Source organism: Rattus rattus, chromosome 2 (genome assembly GCF_011064425.1).
Source record: "Rattus rattus isolate New Zealand chromosome 2, Rrattus_CSIRO_v1, whole genome shotgun sequence".
In the NCBI taxonomy this organism is placed as follows: Eukaryota; Metazoa; Chordata; class Mammalia; order Rodentia; family Muridae; genus Rattus; species Rattus rattus.
The window spans coordinates 58,466,250-58,484,139 of record NC_046155.1 but is presented as its reverse complement, the minus strand read 5'-3'; the positions used below and the strand labels follow the sequence as shown (position 1 = coordinate 58,484,139).

General features: G+C 42.4%; 1 protein-coding gene across 2 annotated transcripts in view; it reads left to right on the top strand.

Moving 5' to 3' along the window:
• Window positions 1-17,890, top strand: part of Atrnl1 (attractin like 1) — a 540,190-nt gene that overhangs the window by 59,198 nt on the left and 463,102 nt on the right. Inside the window, exons 11-13 of one of the 2 annotated variants that reach the window (XM_032892246.1) lie at window positions 9,465-9,549; window positions 12,796-13,001; window positions 13,923-14,041. In XM_032892246.1, coding sequence (XP_032748137.1) covers window positions 9,465-9,549; window positions 12,796-13,001; window positions 13,923-14,041 — 410 coding nt within the window. Of the gene's footprint in view, window positions 1-9,464; window positions 9,550-12,795; window positions 13,002-13,922; window positions 14,042-17,890 lie in introns of those variants that run through there. The other variant, XM_032892245.1, reaches the window with a different exon arrangement.

Sequence of the window (17,890 nt, the reverse complement as noted above, 5' to 3'; positions counted from 1 at the left end):
CTTTATATTTAGCCAGGATGAGCAAAACTTATTCTATTTTAAATATGTCGAATATATTTCCCGAGTATGGGAGGGAAGTTCATCCAAAGGACTGTGGAGAAAGAGATAATGCAGTGTGACAAGGAGACAGTGAATCCAGTGTGTACCTGTGAGTGAGACGGGCTGAACGGGGCCTTCGAGAGAGCTGCAGAAAGCGCTGAGTTAGGCACTTGCTTATTCATTGTGCTGTGTTCTTGTTGATGCTGTGTGTGTGGGGACGCGCCCAACGACAGACTACACTTACCTCGCCAGTACATCACGGCAGTGAAAGCCTTGCTTCTGTATTTGTCATGTTATCACTGAAAGCTGGCTGGTACTTAAAATACATTTGGCAGTGCACGAGAGAGTCCTTTATTGATGGTACAAATAAAGCACTATATCAAATTCGAAGCCATTCCCTTGATGTGTAAAAGTAAAGGAGGCTAATTGGATGGAAGATGGATTTACTCCTTAACACCATAAAGGTACACAGTCTGCTCTGTTAGGTTTTTTTTTTTTTTTCATGTGGCCACCCAGGAAAGAACAGTTGACAATTAATAAAGCCCTTTGGTCTTGATGCTATTAGACGTTTGCTAGAGGACGTTGCCATTCATAACATTAAGAATGCTAAGTGAGTTTGTGATTATTCAGTCTTTAATAAGAAAAATGTTACCTCTGAAATAGTAATAATAATGAGAATGGTTCCTTACAGTTTGCGTGGGACGGTCCCAGCTTTTAGAAAGCTCCTAAATTATTGGCTGAGGTCCAGAGAAAATAGGTTGATTGGGACAGCGAATCCAAGTGGCAGTGACTTCTTTTACCTGGTGTTGAGACAGTGAGCTTATATTTCCAGAGGAAAATGAAACCTTTATTTATTTTATTTTGTTCGTGCACATTTTTTCTGTAAATTTTTTTTTAAAGTAACAGAATAGGATGTCGTTGTTACTGTTAAAAGTTCACAAAGTGGGATTTTGAATTTTTACATTAGGCTTTTTTTTTCCATCAAACTTCTACACAATGCTTGTCATTTAATGAACTGAATAAGACTGAGCTGTTTTGTAAGCGATCTATTGAGAACCTATTTTTTATTCTCACATTATTATTGGAGATTATATTTTAGTTTTTTTTGTGTCAAAAGAGCTTGCAGAGGTTAGGGGAAAAAAGCAAGTTTTGTTTTGTTTCAGAAACAGGAAGAGAGGTTGGGATATCCTCAGTCTATGAAGCTGAGAGTTAGATACTGTTGAAGGGTTCATGTACAAAGCCTGAAGCCTCTCTCAAGGTCTGTGACAATGTCACTGACTCAGCTATCAGGCATGAGTGACAGGCTGATCTAGAGGAGTATAGCGTCCCTAGTTCTAAGACCTGTGTTCGTCTGCTTGACTGCCACGCTGATGGGTCGGGTCCCATACTTGCTCTTAGTGTTCCGTATGGTGTCACATAACTTAGACTTAATGTTTATTTCTTAATGCTGTGGATTGATAGAAGTAAATATACCTCTTGTTGGTGACACACGTGTCGCAGTGTTTGCCTGAAGAAAATAGTTTTGTGCTGTTTTTCACATAAAAGAATCTTTATTTCGAAGCAGTGATTGTTCGTTGGAGGCAGACAGGCAATATAATGAACCAAACCAAAAAATGTATTTTTTTTTTTTTTTTGGTTCTTTTTTTCGGAGCTGGGGACCGAACCCAGGGCCTTGCGCTTCCTAGGCAAGCGCTCTACCACTGAGCTAAATCCCCAACCCCAAAAAATGTATTTTTAAAGCATTTTTTCTTTCTTGATAAGGAATATTCCTTGTCATGTTTGAGCGAGATGCCTCTGAGGGGGCTACATGAGTTTTAATCATATTTATGCCAATACTAATTTCTCATTGTTCTAAGATTCACAGTTTCAATCTCATGCCAGTGTAAATTCTATATAATTAAATCATTAATCTTGGGGACTATAACATCGTCCTGTGCACATTACATTGTGTCTGGTAAAGATTTAACCACTATACTATGTGCTGCTGGTTTTCAAAATGCTAAGGTCTGCAGCCTGGAGCTCTTGGGGAAGGGCGATGGGAAAATCAAAACCAAGTGTAAATAACACACTTGTTATCACTAGACAGCTGTCTTTTCGTGAAGTGACTGAAGGGATTGGTGATTGCTCAGTGGTTAAGAGAACAGGAGTTGCAAATCACTGAAGTTCAAGTCGCAGCACCGGCTCTGGTGGCTCTCACCTGCCTGCAACCCCAGCTCCAGAGGATCTGATGGCCAGAGGATCGTATGTCCTCCATGGCCAACCACACTTAGGTGCACATTCCACTCCCACTCCCAACAACACACATAGTTACCGCACAACAAGAATCTTTAAAAAGTGATCGAAGGGGCTGGAGAGTTGGATTGGTTAAGAATGGTAGAGGCCCCAACTTTGGGTTGGCTCTGTTGGGCGGCTCACCCCTGCCTGCACCTCCTGTTCCAGAGGGATCCATCTTCTCTAGCTTCCATGGGCTCTGGCACTCACGCCTGTATATTCATGCACACAGACACAACACTGAAGAGTTAAATAAAAAGTGACTGAAACGTGACTAATAAAGCCAGATCTAATGAGCGACCATGGTCAGCTCTAACACTTAGCAGGACATGTTACTGAAGAGTTAAATTTCAAAAAGTCAGTCACAAACAAAGTCCTGACATGCCTGAGAGAATTTGAGATAGGGCTCACCGGCCCGACTATCAGCCCCCAAGGACACTGGCCATCTGGAGCCACCCCCTCCCCTTCCTTCACTCCCTAAAGATGAGTCATCCCCCTGCTGAGTAAAATAAGTCACCCTACCCACATTGCTGAGATGCTAGATTACACATATTCTTTGTTGATGTAACTCTGCGTCAAAAGTAACTGTGCACCATTTGAATCAGCCAATTATGTGTAACTGCGCAAAGTCCCCTGGCTTTCCCTATATAAACCCCTGCCTTTGGAGGCTTGAGGTTGGGTCCGTGAGATACATGTTGGCCCGAGATCTCGTTAATAAAGCTACCTCTTGTTGTTACATCAAGATCGTCTACTCATGTTTCCTGGGGCACGCTATCCCGAGACTGGAGTGAGAGTCTCCCCAGGTTTGGGGCTCTTTCATTACTTGGTGTTTTAGTTGCAAACCTAGCTTGACCTCAGAGTTTAGAACCTGAGGTTTTCATTTAGTCCTTTTGTTACTTATTGTTAGTGATAGTGTTGCCCTAGAGAGCTGCACCCCTGGTAAAGGTAGGTTCCTGTTCAGAATTTAAATAAAAGTCTGCAACAAGATGACAAAGGATAATTACTTTTTTATCTTTGTCAATGTAATAGAAGAATGACAGTGTAAAGCCTGAGTTGGATGACTTTGGGACCAGGCAGAGGAGCAGGATTCCGTGGACAGTGTCTGGAATCTCTGTCCCATTTAGTTAGTGATGGTTCCATATGTGGATTCTCAGAACATAGTGGCTTCATGGATGGCTTTCATTCCTTAGCAGTGTTTACAAGAAATGTTACAGATGGGAAACAAGTCCACATTTTGAGCAGTAATGTTTTAATTGGTATTGGTAAAATAATGACGCATGTTTCAATTGTTTTATTATACAGCAGAGTGGACATGTCACCTAGTTTATGAAGCATAGTGTACATGATTTTGTACAACCCTATGGAGTACTACATATGAATCATGTAGAATGGATACAGCCCTGTAGGCCATGATTTCACGATACAATCATAAACACGAATTAAATAATCTACTTATTTAATTTTTTGGAACATTCCAACAAAGTTCTGCAATTCCATCTGGCCTGTTCTTTGTGCTTAAATTTATTTTCATTTCCTGGAGGTTTTATTAGTCAATATTTTCTAATTATTTTACGGTATTTTCATGGTTTATGTCTCGCTGAGCCAGAAAAAGAGCCAGTTTGTTACTTTGTAGGTCAAGAAAACCCTCGAGAGCTTTCACGCCATTTCCTGTGGTGAATCAGCCAACCTTTTTGTTTGGGTTGCATCTTTGGCTGAAGTGTTATCTTTCTCTTTGGTATTGGATAAAGGAAATCGTTGGCACAGCAGGCATCTGCTGCTTCCCTCCCATCCCCCTTCCTTTCCATCCACCCTCTTAAAAAATCAAAATCAATAAGAGAAAATGGTGCCTCTCGGTTTGTCGAAGTGGACAGCCGTGTTTGCCTAACACTCCCTGCCGAGCTTGACTGTGTACAGACTTTATCGTGTACACTTTCATTGTCTACACAGCGTGTATTACACTGTGCACTCATCGAGGGAAAAAGAGCTCGCAGCTCACTGGCACTAAACCCAGTCACACGAATTGCAAAATGGCGTATTCCACATCTGAAGTACATACAGTCTTTTTTTTTTTTTTTTTTTTTTTTTTTTTTTTTTTTTTTATTAACTTGAGTATTTCTTATATACATTTTGAGTGCCATTCCCCTCCCGGCAAACATCCCCCCCCTCCCTATGGGCGCCCCCCCAACCCTCCCCCATCACCCCCTCTCCCAACAGTCTAGTTCACTGGGGTTCAGTCCTAGCAGGACCCAGGGCTTCCCCTTCCACTGGTGCTCCCACTAGGATACCCATAGCTACCTATGAGGTCAGAGTCCAGGGTCAGTCCATGTCTAGTCTTTTAGGTAGTGGCTTAGTCCCTGGAAGCTCTGGTTGCTTGGCATTGTAGTACATACAGTCTTAATTCAGAGATATTTAAATCCACACTACACTATTCCCTCCCTGGGCCCTGTTCTAACTGGAAAACTTGGAACAATCTTTTAGTTGGGAAGAGGCATATCAGCTTATGCATGTAACAAAAACCCCAACAGTAACGTCAGGTGGATTTGATTACATTCTTTATGGTGTATTTGCATTTCACTGTGACTCACCCTCAAACTGACCATGAAGTAGTGAGGCCAAGAAGGAAAGTCAAGGAGCAAAACAAATGATACAGGAACAGTGGATTCCCATTTCTCCTAATCTCTCTCTCTCCCCACCCCCTTTGAGAAAGGTCCCATTTATAGTCCAGGGTGTCTGTCCTGTGCACTGTCTGAGACACAGTCTAGTCTTATCAGAGTGATCTTGTCACAGGTCCCAAGTGCTAGTGTCAGAGGTGGGAGCCACTACAGAGATTGTTTTTAATATGAAGATTACGAAGTAAGAGTTCTAGAAAGAAAGCATGTACCGAGAGGAGCGTTTGTAAACCCTGGACGATGCAGTGTGGAGAAGCAGTCAGGAAGAATCGTTTCCCACAGCGTTGGCAAATAGAAGCTAGTGCTGTTTCAGAAGAGCACAATGTAGGATTTATTCTAGAAATAAAATTATGATTAATTATCAAGAAACTTATGCACACAGTTTCCTATATGAAGACCACTGAAGCCAACAGGGAAACAGGGAATACCTTTTTTTTTTTTTTTTTTTTTTTTGGTTAAAACGTGAAATTATCTCAAGTTGGGGACACAGGGAGCTATGCTCACTTTGACCAGCAGAGACATCCGGAGAACGAGGTCACCGAGAGAGCGCTGTGCTACTTTAGAATATTAAGGAAGCTTTGACTCCTAAAGGTATAAGCAAACCTTATTTGATTGCCAACGATTATGAGTCAGACAGAAAAACACTTGGCACTGTAGCAAATTTATCTTTCCATTACACAATATAAAAGAGATTAGATTTTTTCTTTATATCTGTCTTCTGTCTACTCTTGTATAGATGTCCTGTTTGTTCTTCGTACCACGTTTCAACCCCACTCGTAAAAGCAACAGAAAGCACAGCACTTAAAACAGCTGCGACCTTTTACCTTACGTGCATGACTATTTCGTCTGCGTGTGTGTCAGTGCACCTCTGTGTGTCTGGTGCCTGCAGAGGCGTGAAGAGGGCATTTGGATGCCTGGAATGGGAGTTACCAAGAGTTGTGAGCCGCCACGTGGATGTTGGGAATCGAACCAGGTTCCTTTAGAAGAGCAGTTGGTGCTGTTAACAGCTGAGCATCTCTCCAGCCCCTGGAATATTGAATATTTTGAGTAGTTGAGAGCACCAACAGAATTCTCACAGAATTACAGATGCATAGTTTCATGGAAACCATGGGAATTTGTAGAAAAATCAGTCAACAAATGAGAAAAATGTGGATTATTTTCTACATAATCAGTAAATTAAATCAATATTAAAATTTCACCTAAAGTTCTTCAAATAATTATATATATATATGTATGTATTTATCTTCATTGATAAGTAGTTCTGATGGTGCAGGATGTTAAAATTTGAGTTGAAGACTGGTGACTCTAACTGCAGTATTTTGTGTTTGGCTTGCACACTGAACGCCTTGCAGCAGAGTGTTTAAAAATGTCCTCTGAGAACTTTTAATATGTTGCTATGGAGTGTATTTCTCTCAATTTAAAGATGTCAGTTCTGTGTAAAATTTCTTTCAAGTTATCTAGGCTTAAACTGATTATGAAGAGATAATAGCTGGGCTATTCTAGAAGTTTATTTCCTCCTTGGCAGAAAATCCACTTTTAGATTGCAGCCAAAGAGAATAATGATATAATAGGCTTTGCAGTGTAAGAGCTGGAGTAGTCTGCTTGTAAGCAAATGGTATTAACTTGGTGTTGATTATTAATACTTTCGATTTGTACTTAAATATTTGTCGAGCTGGCCCATTTGCATTTTCCCCGTTTTATCCAGACTCACCATGCATCTGTAAGGTGTGGAGGGAGGGAGGGATGCTGGTGTGGCCGTGCTGAGTGACAGGTCAGAGCTACCTGCTGCAGGGACTTGGTCCCTGTGGTCTCGATCATTTTTATCTTCTGCTTTATCTTATCGATGAGGCTGTCAGCGCATGACGGGAGGCTCTGGCTATACAGTCACTCAGTAATATGTGGGCTGTGCTGTCTGGGGGTAGCAAGAATGAAGTGCTGTAAGTTTCCACCGCAGAAGACATGGCTGTGCACATGCGGTGTGCACGTGTAGTGTGCACATGAGGAGCCAGTCTCTAGTGGGCTTCTCGCATGAGCCTGTCACAAATCCCACAGGCTACTCTCTTCCACAGTGATGTCACCAGTCGCTGGAGTAATTGCCAGGTCACGTGACCTGGCTGAAATACTGCTTGCATCTAGTGAGGACCGGCCCTTACCAGATCTGCTTTCTTGCCCAGTCGTTGAGTCAGAGCTCACACCTTTGCTGTCTTCTTACGGAAGTGTGGCCTGGTGTCTTGTTCCTCAGTGTTGAATATGCTGCCATCAGAACGCAGAGAACTCTGCTGTGGTGGCAGTGCAATTACTGTTTCTCTTCTTTTAAATTTTCGTAAGATGGCATGTGGTTCTTGTCCATTGGACGATTATACATTTCAACAATGTGGAAACCCTGAATGTCTGTGTATTTTATTTCACATCTTTTGGGGTATGGCTGTCTTAACAAGGCCTCCATTGTGTTAGTCTTGATATTCTGGGCCTCTTAGCATGTATCAAAACAATGCAGTGTCTTTTCAGTATCAATACACAGCGTATAAATAGTCAGCAATATAAATTATGTGTGTTGAGTTAGAGGGATGGTTGGCATCTAAATACCTGAACTCATTGACCCGAACATCTCCACTAGTGTCTTATTGAGACCTGCACGTGTAGGTCATGCCTTTTCTGAGAAAAGAATAATGGCTCAAAATCCTTTTAACAGGAAATTTCAAATACACACAAGCCAAGTGACAGAGAGACAAACGGTTTCTGACAAACCTTAAGCTGCTGCTTAACCTCCAGTACGTTTGATAACCCAAGACAATTCTCTAGCAAACTCACTGAATCCTTGTAAAGCCTTTTCAAGTTACGGAGGCAAACACCACTTTGAAAGTGATTTTATATAATTTATATTGGTAAATGCACATTATGCACATTTCTTAAATTAACCATAACACATAAAATTGGCAGTCACAGGTCTTTGTCATAGATTTAAAAAATGTAACCTCCAGGACTGGGACGATGTCTTAGGAGGTAAAGTATAAGCCTTCGGACCTGAGCTTGACTTTCCAGAACCAGTCTGTGATTATAGCGTGGCTAAGGTGAGGCGGGAGATGGAGACAGGAGGGTCCACCACATCTGGGCCAGCCTCCCTAGGGCATGCAGTTGAACTGCAAAGAAAAACCTGTGTAAAATAACCTGCAAACACATACAACATGTCTGTGTGTACACACACATTCATATACAGTGCACATGTACACAAACACACACACACACACACACACACACACACACACATACTACAAACAATTGTAATCTGCAGAGTATTGACTTGTAGGAGTGCTGTTAGGCCTCCCGTGGACACTGTTTCTGTGGATAAAGCAAAAACACTTAAATAAAATTGTTTGGCTTTTATTCTCATTTCTGAGTTATCAGGCGGCTCTTTTGGTCACCTTGAGAGCTCTACAGACTAAATACTCTGTTTTTGGTTCCGTTTGTGTTCTTGGAATATTCTTTGGGAAATACAAGTTGGCATGTATTTTACTGCTTTCAGTATCCCAGCCTCAGTTTATGAACTATGATTTTGGATTTTATAAATCCTTTGATCATTTTTAGTAAGAATATTGAGTTAAAGCTCTTTACTGTTTGTGTTATAGTCACAATTATATGGGTAAGAAAGTATGTTAATTTATTATAATCTTAACCTTTATAATTAGTTCTATTTACTATTTTTGTGGATTTCCAAGGTTAATAAAACAGTATTTTCAAAAGCTTAATACAATTAAACTAAATGCCAGCACCTGCTTTTGACAGGACACGCTTAAGAAATTGGGAGGTAATAAAGTATCCTAAGCCTGTCCCCAGGGATTTGTAGCATTCCCACCCCTCCAGCTCCTGTGTTCTTCCCCATCTCCTTCTCAAATACAGGATAGTTTTTCTTTAACCATTTTCTCTCCATGTTGTTTGTATAACTGAATTATTTTTGTTGTTTAAACAGTTTTTAAATCCAGGCTTTTGTAAAACTGAAGTATTCTTTCCAACATCAAATAAAAGCAGTTTTCTTGAAACATTATATCATTAAAGCCATTTCAGTGTTATCTTATAATTTTCCTTTGGACATTCTATTGGTGGACATTATGCGTCCAGCTTACTCCCATATGCGTGCAGGTAACAACTGATATCGTTTACAGGTGTGCCCTGTAGTGACATTCAGGGGCTTTACTATGTGATTTTTGATGTATTCAGTAGAGATCAGTCAGTGGATTATCTCCACACACAACCGATACAATTTCATTCACTCTTGTTAATTCTCAGACACTTCAAGTTATCGGTGAAAATTTTGAGTTGTTTTTATTGGAAGACTTATGGTAGTTGATTAATGATACTAAGCTACAGATAATGGGAAATTAATCATCTTTTCTTCTGAGTTTAAGTATTCCGTCTCTAATTTCGTCAGTGATTATTTTCTATTTCATTTGAATTTCTTACAGCTCTTATTTCTTTTTTTTTTTCTAGCTTGTGATGAATGGAAGACGTTGCCCAAACCAAATCTCCACAGAGATGTCAACCGATTTGGACATTCTGCAGTCGTCATCAATGGGTAGGCCGCATCAGCCATCTTAGAACACGTGTCCTTGCAGCTTTCCTTCAGTCTGAATTCCATGTGGCTTATTGTTGACTGTCAGTGGCACTGGGTGTTATACCTTCTTCCTCAATGGTTCTGGTTTGCTAGCCTTATCCTCCAGGATTCGGGTGCTGAGCTAAGCCTGAAGCTTCCTAGTGGCTTAGTGTTTGTTCTGTAGCCTCCCCTTGCTACACAGAGAGACGGAAAGTCAGGTTCCCACTGCAGTTCTGCCATTGACCACATGTGTGGACCCTGATGTCTGTTATTGAGCTTCCTATACTTAATACCTGTGTGTCTTTTGGAAATTGGAGTATAGGATTTCATTACAGTCTTTTAAGTTTCCATATCTGCTTCATTCATTTTGATAGGAGTTCTCATTCTGTAGTCTGATAGGAGCTCTCATTCTGTAGGTTGAAGGAGCTCTCATTCTGTAGGCTGAAGGAGCTCTCATTCTGTAGTCTGATAGGAGCTCTCATTCTGTAGTCTGATAGGAGCTCTCATTCTGTAGTCTGATAGGAGCTCTCATTCTGTAGTCTGATAGGAGCTCTCGTTCTGTAGTCTGATAGGAGTTCTCATTCTGTAGTCTGATAGGAGCTCTCGTTCTGTAGTCTGATAGGAGTTCTCATTCTATAGTCTGATAGGAGCTCTCGTTCTGTAATCTGATAGGAGCTCTCGTTCTGTAATCTGATATGAGCTCTCGTTCTGTAGTCTGATAGGAGCTCTCGTTCTGTAGTCTGATAGGAGTTCTCGTTCTGTAGTCTGATAGGAGCTCTCGTTCTGTAGTCTGATAGGAGCTCTCGTTCTGTAGTCTGATAGGAGTTCTCGTTCTGTAGTCTGATAGGAGCTCTCATTCTGTAGTCTGATAGGAGTTCTCATTCTGTAGGCTGTCTGTACTGGAAGTATGCGACCTGCTGCAGTCGAGTTCACGGCCAACCTTCCCCTCTCGGGGGCCCTTAGCATTTATACCCTTTGAAAAGTTCCCAGAATTCCAAACATCACACAATCTCAGACACTGTCTGAGGCTGGCAAAACCATGCCTCTGCTAGAGCATGAGGTAAAACATAGTCAGCTGCTGTGGACAATCTGAAGCAGCATTCCACATCCCCACACCTGGGGTTAAAACAAAAACAGATTCTTATATTTCTGTGTTTTTAAAAGAAACCAAAATTCCAGAATTCTGACTCCAGTCTTTTGATTTTTAAAAAGTTATTTTGGCTCTTTGTAAATCTTACATCATATACCCCAATCCCACTCATCTCCCCCTCCCCTTGTACCTGCCCTCCTCCACCCTTGTGACTTCTTACACAACAGAGAAAATCTCGTGGAATCTGTAGTGTGTCAGTGGGTCCCACAGTATACTCCCTGTCTACACTTATTGCAATGACTCATTGGTCTGGTACACATTATCAGTACTGGATCCTCACTGGGACTCCTCTCAGAAATCCTGTGCTGCCCTGTGTCGTGGAGGTCCTGTCCTTTTGAATCTATAGGACCAGCCCCTTTATGCACTCCAACAGTTCATAGATGGGGTAGCTGTTGGGGAGGGCCAGTTCAAAGCCTTGGATCTGGGTCTGGGAGGTAGCTGAGCTGGCCCATCTGCTGGCTTTCCTATACCCTGCCATTGGCGTATACCTGCCCTGGCTGACCCATCAAATGCTGACCCACCAAATGCCAGCATGGGGCAGAGACTGCTCTCCCATTTTCATGCCCTTGGGGCTGGCTCACCTGAAAACCCCATGTCCATAGCTAGCTCTACTGTGCTGCCCAGTCGCGGTGCAGGACCTACTCTCCCAAGTGCTGCAGCAGGTAAGGGTCAGGGGCAGCTGTAGTTGGCAAAGGGGGAGGGGAGGGAAGGGGAAGGGAGGCCTTCTCTCCCTTGCTGATGTCACAGCATGGCAGATAAGTTGCAGGGCCAGCTCTACCATGCTCGTACCCTTGCGGCTGGCTCAGTCGTGACCCCCTTCCCCACCCTCCCCCATCAAGGTCAGCCTTCCTGTGCTGCCCAGGGGAGGTGCAGGGCGGGCACCTCTGGGTGCTGCGGCAGGTGAGGGCAGGGACAGCTCTCCTGATCATTGCAGGTGGTGAGGGCAAAAGGGAGGGGAGGTGATCTCATCCCACCACAGGACAGACAAGGAGCACGACTGGCATTTTCATGCTCACACCTCAGGGCCAGCTCACCTGTGTCCTTTACCACCAGGGTCAGCTCAGGTGTGCTGCCCAGGCGAGGTGTGTAGGGCCTGCTCTCCCCAGAAGGGGGTGCTTGAAATGTTTACTTCAGAATCTCCCAGTTATTTCCTCCTCTAGCCCACAATGAATTGTTATTCACCATGAAACATTGTAACTGACACAAATTGACTTAAAAAATAGCAACAGATTCGTCTGAATCCCCGCCCCAGCTTCATCGTGAAAATGGGGTTTGATTTTTATTTTTTTGTTTGTTTAATATACAAAGTGTTCTTGAAGCATGGTGGACCAGTTTGTGTTGTTTTGAGGGCATGCAAGAACGGTCACTGACAGAGGTGGACACCTTGGGGTTGTGAGGGCTCCAGTACAGACCTGGGTGTGGAAGTCTTCACGCCTTGGCTCACTCTTTCTTTACAAGAGTAACTTCTCACCGTCTTACCTCTGAATTCTGCAACTCTGCGGTCAGTCCTGAAACAGAAGGGTCGTGAGTTCAAGGCTGGGAAAGGGGGACATTTGGAGACTTTCGTCAAACACAACACACCAAAACAAACATCACCAAACAAAATCCCCCAGCCAGTATAGAAAAAATGATAAATCTAGACAGCTATTCTAAAGTGTACGTAAACATTCATATATTACCATAATATATAATTAAATGTTACTGTTTTATGATTGTAAATGCATTTCTTTAAACATTGTTTACTTTATTAAGATGGCAGTGCTTTTTCTGATAAAGGAATGTTACGTTCTTGTTTCTTTCTTCCCTTAGTAATAAACATTTCCGGAAACTTAATGCTTCCACAAAACATTAAGATCTATGCTGTATTTCAGATTTTATCTGAAAAATTGTCACGAAAAATCTTGAAATAGTTGATCTGGGCTTTTCACATCATGGTGTATGTCAGAGGAAAGATGATTTTAAGGAAAGGTTGAGCACCAGCACGGTGAATAGGTGTTAAACCTGTTTGCTTTTACACCAGTTTTCCAGGCCCCTCCTCCTTCTGCTAAGGTATACTATTGTCTCTCATGTTTCCCCAGGTCAATGTATATATTTGGTGGATTTTCTAGTGTACTCCTTAATGACATCCTTGTGTATAAGCCTCCAAGTTGCAAAGCTTTCCGGGACGAAGAACTCTGCAGAAACGCTGGTCCAGGGATAAAGTGTGTTTGGAATAAGAGTCACTGCGAGTCCTGGGAGTCCGGGAACGCACATCTCCTGAGAGCCAAGTGCCCGCCCAGGACAGGTGAGGCGGCCCCTCCATTCCGCTTCACAGCTTCTCTGTGTATTTAAAAGTGGACTGACCTTGCTTATACGAGGTTCAGTTTTAGAAATTGAAGATACTCCCACTATGGAGTCTGACAGTTAAACTAGCAGCAGTTAATTATTTATTTTCCTTGATGCTTCCAGTTTTAGTTTTGTATGAGGATGTTTTATCTGCAGCTTCTTTTTATAGGGCAGTTAAATGATTTTAAATACATCATTTCTCAGCAATATTGTTTACTTTAAAGAAATAAAGAAGTAAGATATTTTACGTTTGCTGTTTTCTTCCCGAATTGCTGCAGAACCACATTATAGAGCTGCTTTTCTGTTTTGGAACAAAAATGATCTGATTGTAATGAATTTACATATAAAAATATCCCACAGCAGGATTAACAGTTGGCGGTCCCAAACTCTACACACCCCATGCCCATTGTGAATCTGTGCAGCTTTTCGTGGGCGTGCCGTACTCTATTCTGATGTGTTGGAGAGAGAGAGTTAGGAAAGATGATCAGCCAGGACTTGTAGTTACGATTTGTGTGACAGTCACAGTTCAGCTGGGTGAGGGCTTTGTAGATTTTGCTGCTGCAACTAATAAACCTTTCAAGTTTGCCTTCTGTGTCGCATTGCATCTCTAATATCTTTAGAGCCATAAAATCCAAGTATTTGTTATTGTATTTTATGGGACGTGTGCTGTTGGTAAGCTCCTTTTTCTAAATGAATAAATTAAAAAAATGTGTCCTGTAAATGTGAACCACAAAGTTGGCCTAATACTTATTTTGCTACTGAAACTTTCTTTTGGGGTAAGAGACCTGCTATCGACCCTTAAGCAGGTAACTATAAATGTGAATTCAGAACCATGGCGTTTCCTTTGAGCCCTGAGTGTTCTCTCCCGCGTGTGTTGCAGCCGCTTCTGATGACAGATGTTACAGATATGCAGACTGTGCCAGCTGCACAGCCAACACAAACGGGTGCCAGTGGTGTGACGACAAGAGGTGCATCTCAGCCAGCAGCAACTGCAGCGCGGTTCGTATGTAGGGTCGGCGGGACGGCACGGATGCAAAGGGGAGACTTCACAGACACACAGATAGAACGTGTGTCGGGATCTGCTGGAGCACGGCGGCCCATGCCTTCACTCCATCGAGGTCTCTGAGGGTTCAGGGGCGGCTGGTCTTCACAGTGAGTTCCAGGAGAGAGAGAGAGTTACATAGAGAGAGGCCATGTCTCAGCACATTCAGAGAAAGGAAACACACAAGGAACCAGTCACATCTTGGCACATTGCCGTTAGCTGGTCTGCAGCTTTGCTGGGTAGAAGTGCCAGTCTGTATTCTGTTTTGTAACTGGCAGTCTTCGTTCATGTACTCCATGAGTGAGGCTGTCAGGTCTCATCTGTTTAGCGGAGACTCCATCTTTAGTGCTGTCTTTGAAAGGTCTTTATGGCGCTGATGGGACCAATGTGTGTTATGTAGAGAGATACCAAGATTACCTGCGGGATGCCTGACAGGCACGTCAGCTGTGCTCCTGTTGGCCTGTGGTTTGCACACTTAATTTTACGTTTTACCACAGCATCGGTAACCCCGGTTCTCCCTTCTCTATCTTTAGATCACTTACTGCTGACAGAAGGCAATTCTGTTTTGCAGCTGACCTTTAGCAACAGTTTGATTAGCACGACCATGGGGCTCCTGTTCACATTGGTGTGCAGAGGCTAAGCACTCAGTACACGGAACGGCCTCCCACACTAGTACATGCCACAGCCTCCCACACACACCGGTACATACAACCAATGCTTTTCTGGCATAAAATATCAACATCTGGGCTGGAGAAATGGCTCAGAGGTTAAGAGCACAGAATGCTCTTCCAGAGGTCCTGAGTTCAATTCCCAGCAACCAAAATATCAATATCGTTGGACTACTACTTTGGACAAACCAAAACTATTGAAAACACTTTAAAATTAGTATTTATGGTTTGAAACGGTGAACATTTATCTTATAGCATGTTACAACCAATGATACTTGAGCATATTTAAGTTGTGAGAGTTTTATAAAATGATAAAACATAGAGGGAATTTTACTTATTGACTCAGTGCATTGAACCCTTTGCTCTTATAATATTTTACTAACACATAATTTTCAGTTATAGAAATCAATGACAAGGGGGTTGGGGATTTAGCTCAGTGGTAGAGCGCTTGCCTATGGCAAGCTTTAAGGCCCCTGGGTTCGGTCCCCAGCTCGAAAAAAGAAAAAAAAAAAAACAGAAATCAATGACAAGATATACTACTAAAGGTTTGGGTTTTAACATTGTCTATACTTAGAAATTTTAAGTTGTATTTTAGATATGTACTACTCAGAGAAGAGAAATTATTTTATTGGAAATAAAAATTTAGTAAACTAAGACACAATGTAAAGGTCTGGTTATGGTTAGCGTTCTTTAAAGGAATACACTCAGGATTTTAAGGACTTGTTTGCATGATTCTGAAAAGTCTCCTTGATATGTCTGTTACCTGTAAGCTGAACACACAAGAAAGTATGATAAATTTCAGAAGTTCAGTGGCCTACGAGCTGCTAGTACCACCCAGGCGAGCCCCAGCCACGTGCAGGGAGTCAGAGGTGAGCCCCAGCCAAGTGCAGGGGTTAGACAGCAGTCCTTACTCTCCTGAGTTTGTGTTGTGCGGCTGTCAGCCAACAGGGTACTGTCTGTCTGCATTGGGGAATGGCCATCAGTCAGCTCATGCAAATGCTACTCTCAAATGGACACCTTCACAGACAGGACAGTGTACACACCTGTGTCCTGGTCAAATTGACACATGCGATTAGGTATCACATAATTAAAATGTAGAAAACCACTTTTTAAAAATTTCAAGAAAAATTTATTCTAACTCTTTGATAACTTTGAATTAGTTTTTATTTAGACATTATTTTAATTGGCTCTAGTTGTCGCAACGAAGCAATGTAAATGAACTGTATGATTTATAAGAAACAAGGATTTATTTCCCAAAGTTTTGAAGGTTGGGGATCTCAGGTTCTGAGCATTGACAGCTCAGAGGACCCACGTTGCGGTTCATAGGCCATTTCTTCTCGGGCTGTGTTCTAACGCAGCCTCCTGTGCGTGAAGGCTCCACCACTGAGGCTCCACTGAGACTGAAGTGCACCTCAGTGCCCTCTCGCACAGGCTCACCTGGCACTGGTCACCAGCATGTGAGTGTGGGGATACAAACAGTCCATAGAAGGCGCTCAGATTTGTGGATATGTGTGTGTTTTGGTAATTATACTTGCATCTGAAAACTTAAGCAATGTAAACTGCTCTCAAGCAGTCATCTTAAAATGTGTCCTTTGCTTTTCTTTTATTTCTGACGGTGTGCGAGCCAGGAAGGACTTGGATCCATGGCCTAAGTGAACAGATGGTGCTGTCCCATAACTTACAATCCTGCTGTAATGTATTTTTTGGGCAGTCTCATCAGAGTGTCTGGTGATTAAGCCAAGCTGAATGCTAATGGGCACCTTAAAGTTCACGGAAATTTAGTCAGATATCCTATTTCATTGTTCAGCCATATTTATTGCAAGTTGCATGTTTGTGCTCTAATGGGTCAGAAATCTGTTTGCTTTTCATGGATTTACGTTTTGAATTCATGACTAAATAGATCAGCGACTGGAACAGTTACAGTTCCTCTTCATTGCCTGGTTGCTAATGTGCGTCTGGCCCATTAGGTGAACAATGCTGGTGTAATTCGGAGTAATATTCCACTGTATTCCACCACTGATTCCTGGGTGCTCGATGTGATTAAAATAGAATTTCCTCTCCTGTTATTCTCATCAATGAGGGGGGTGTTTATGGGGAGCAGCGGCCTCATCAGCTCTGATGTGACCACTGTTCTGAGTGTTTGCACAAAGTCGCCTTTTTTTCTATTCTGACTCCAACATGTTCAGTCACTTCTCTTGCCATTTTCTTAGATTTATGGATTCAATAAGTAAAGCAAATTTATTTCTTTTTAGTTGTTTGGCAAGTGCTTTAAATCCTACTCTACCGGTCATGTAGAATAATGCTAGAATTTATGCGCCATATGAAAAAATACTTTGAATAAGAAAAGCTGACATTGAGTGAGTTTACCTGCCCCGAAAGGAGATGTGGTGGTTGAGTAACTCAACCATTTACAAAAATGTGTTTGAGGTTTTTTTCCTTTTTTCAGGATGAGCAAGTTAAACATTATATGTGGGTACATTTTATCTGTTATCACATAATAAATGTAATATTCCCTAGAGAAATTAATATTTGGGTCAGGAGATGGCTTAGTGGGTAAGTGTGAGGACCTCCACTAAACCCCAAGAACTCATGCAAAGTCAGCAAGATCGCATGCAACTTTAATCCCCGTGGTTAGAGGCTTAGAGTGGGCGTGAGACAGGAGACTTCCTGGAAGCATGCAGGGCCGACTGCTTTGCTATGTACAACACTCAACAACAAAGAGACTGCCTCAAACAAGGTGGACAGCAAGGGCAGGATCTGGGCTTGTCCTCTGACCACAACATATGCGCAACATGTAAAGCACACACACACACACACACACACACACACACACACACACACGCATACACAGATACACACACACGCACACACATGCACATATGCACAGACGCACACACGTATGCATACACAGACAAGAAATGAACTGTTTTGTCTTGGAAGTGACGATAATGCTTTTCAAATATTTGTTTACCTGTGCTGGCTGGTTTTGTGTTAAACAAGCTGGCATCATTTTGGAAGGGGGAACCTCAAAGGAGAAAATGTCCCCAGCTGACTAGCTTGTGGGACAGCCTGTAGTGTATCTTCATGATTGGTGTGGGAAGGTCCAGCTCACTGTGGGTGTCACCACCCTGGGGATGG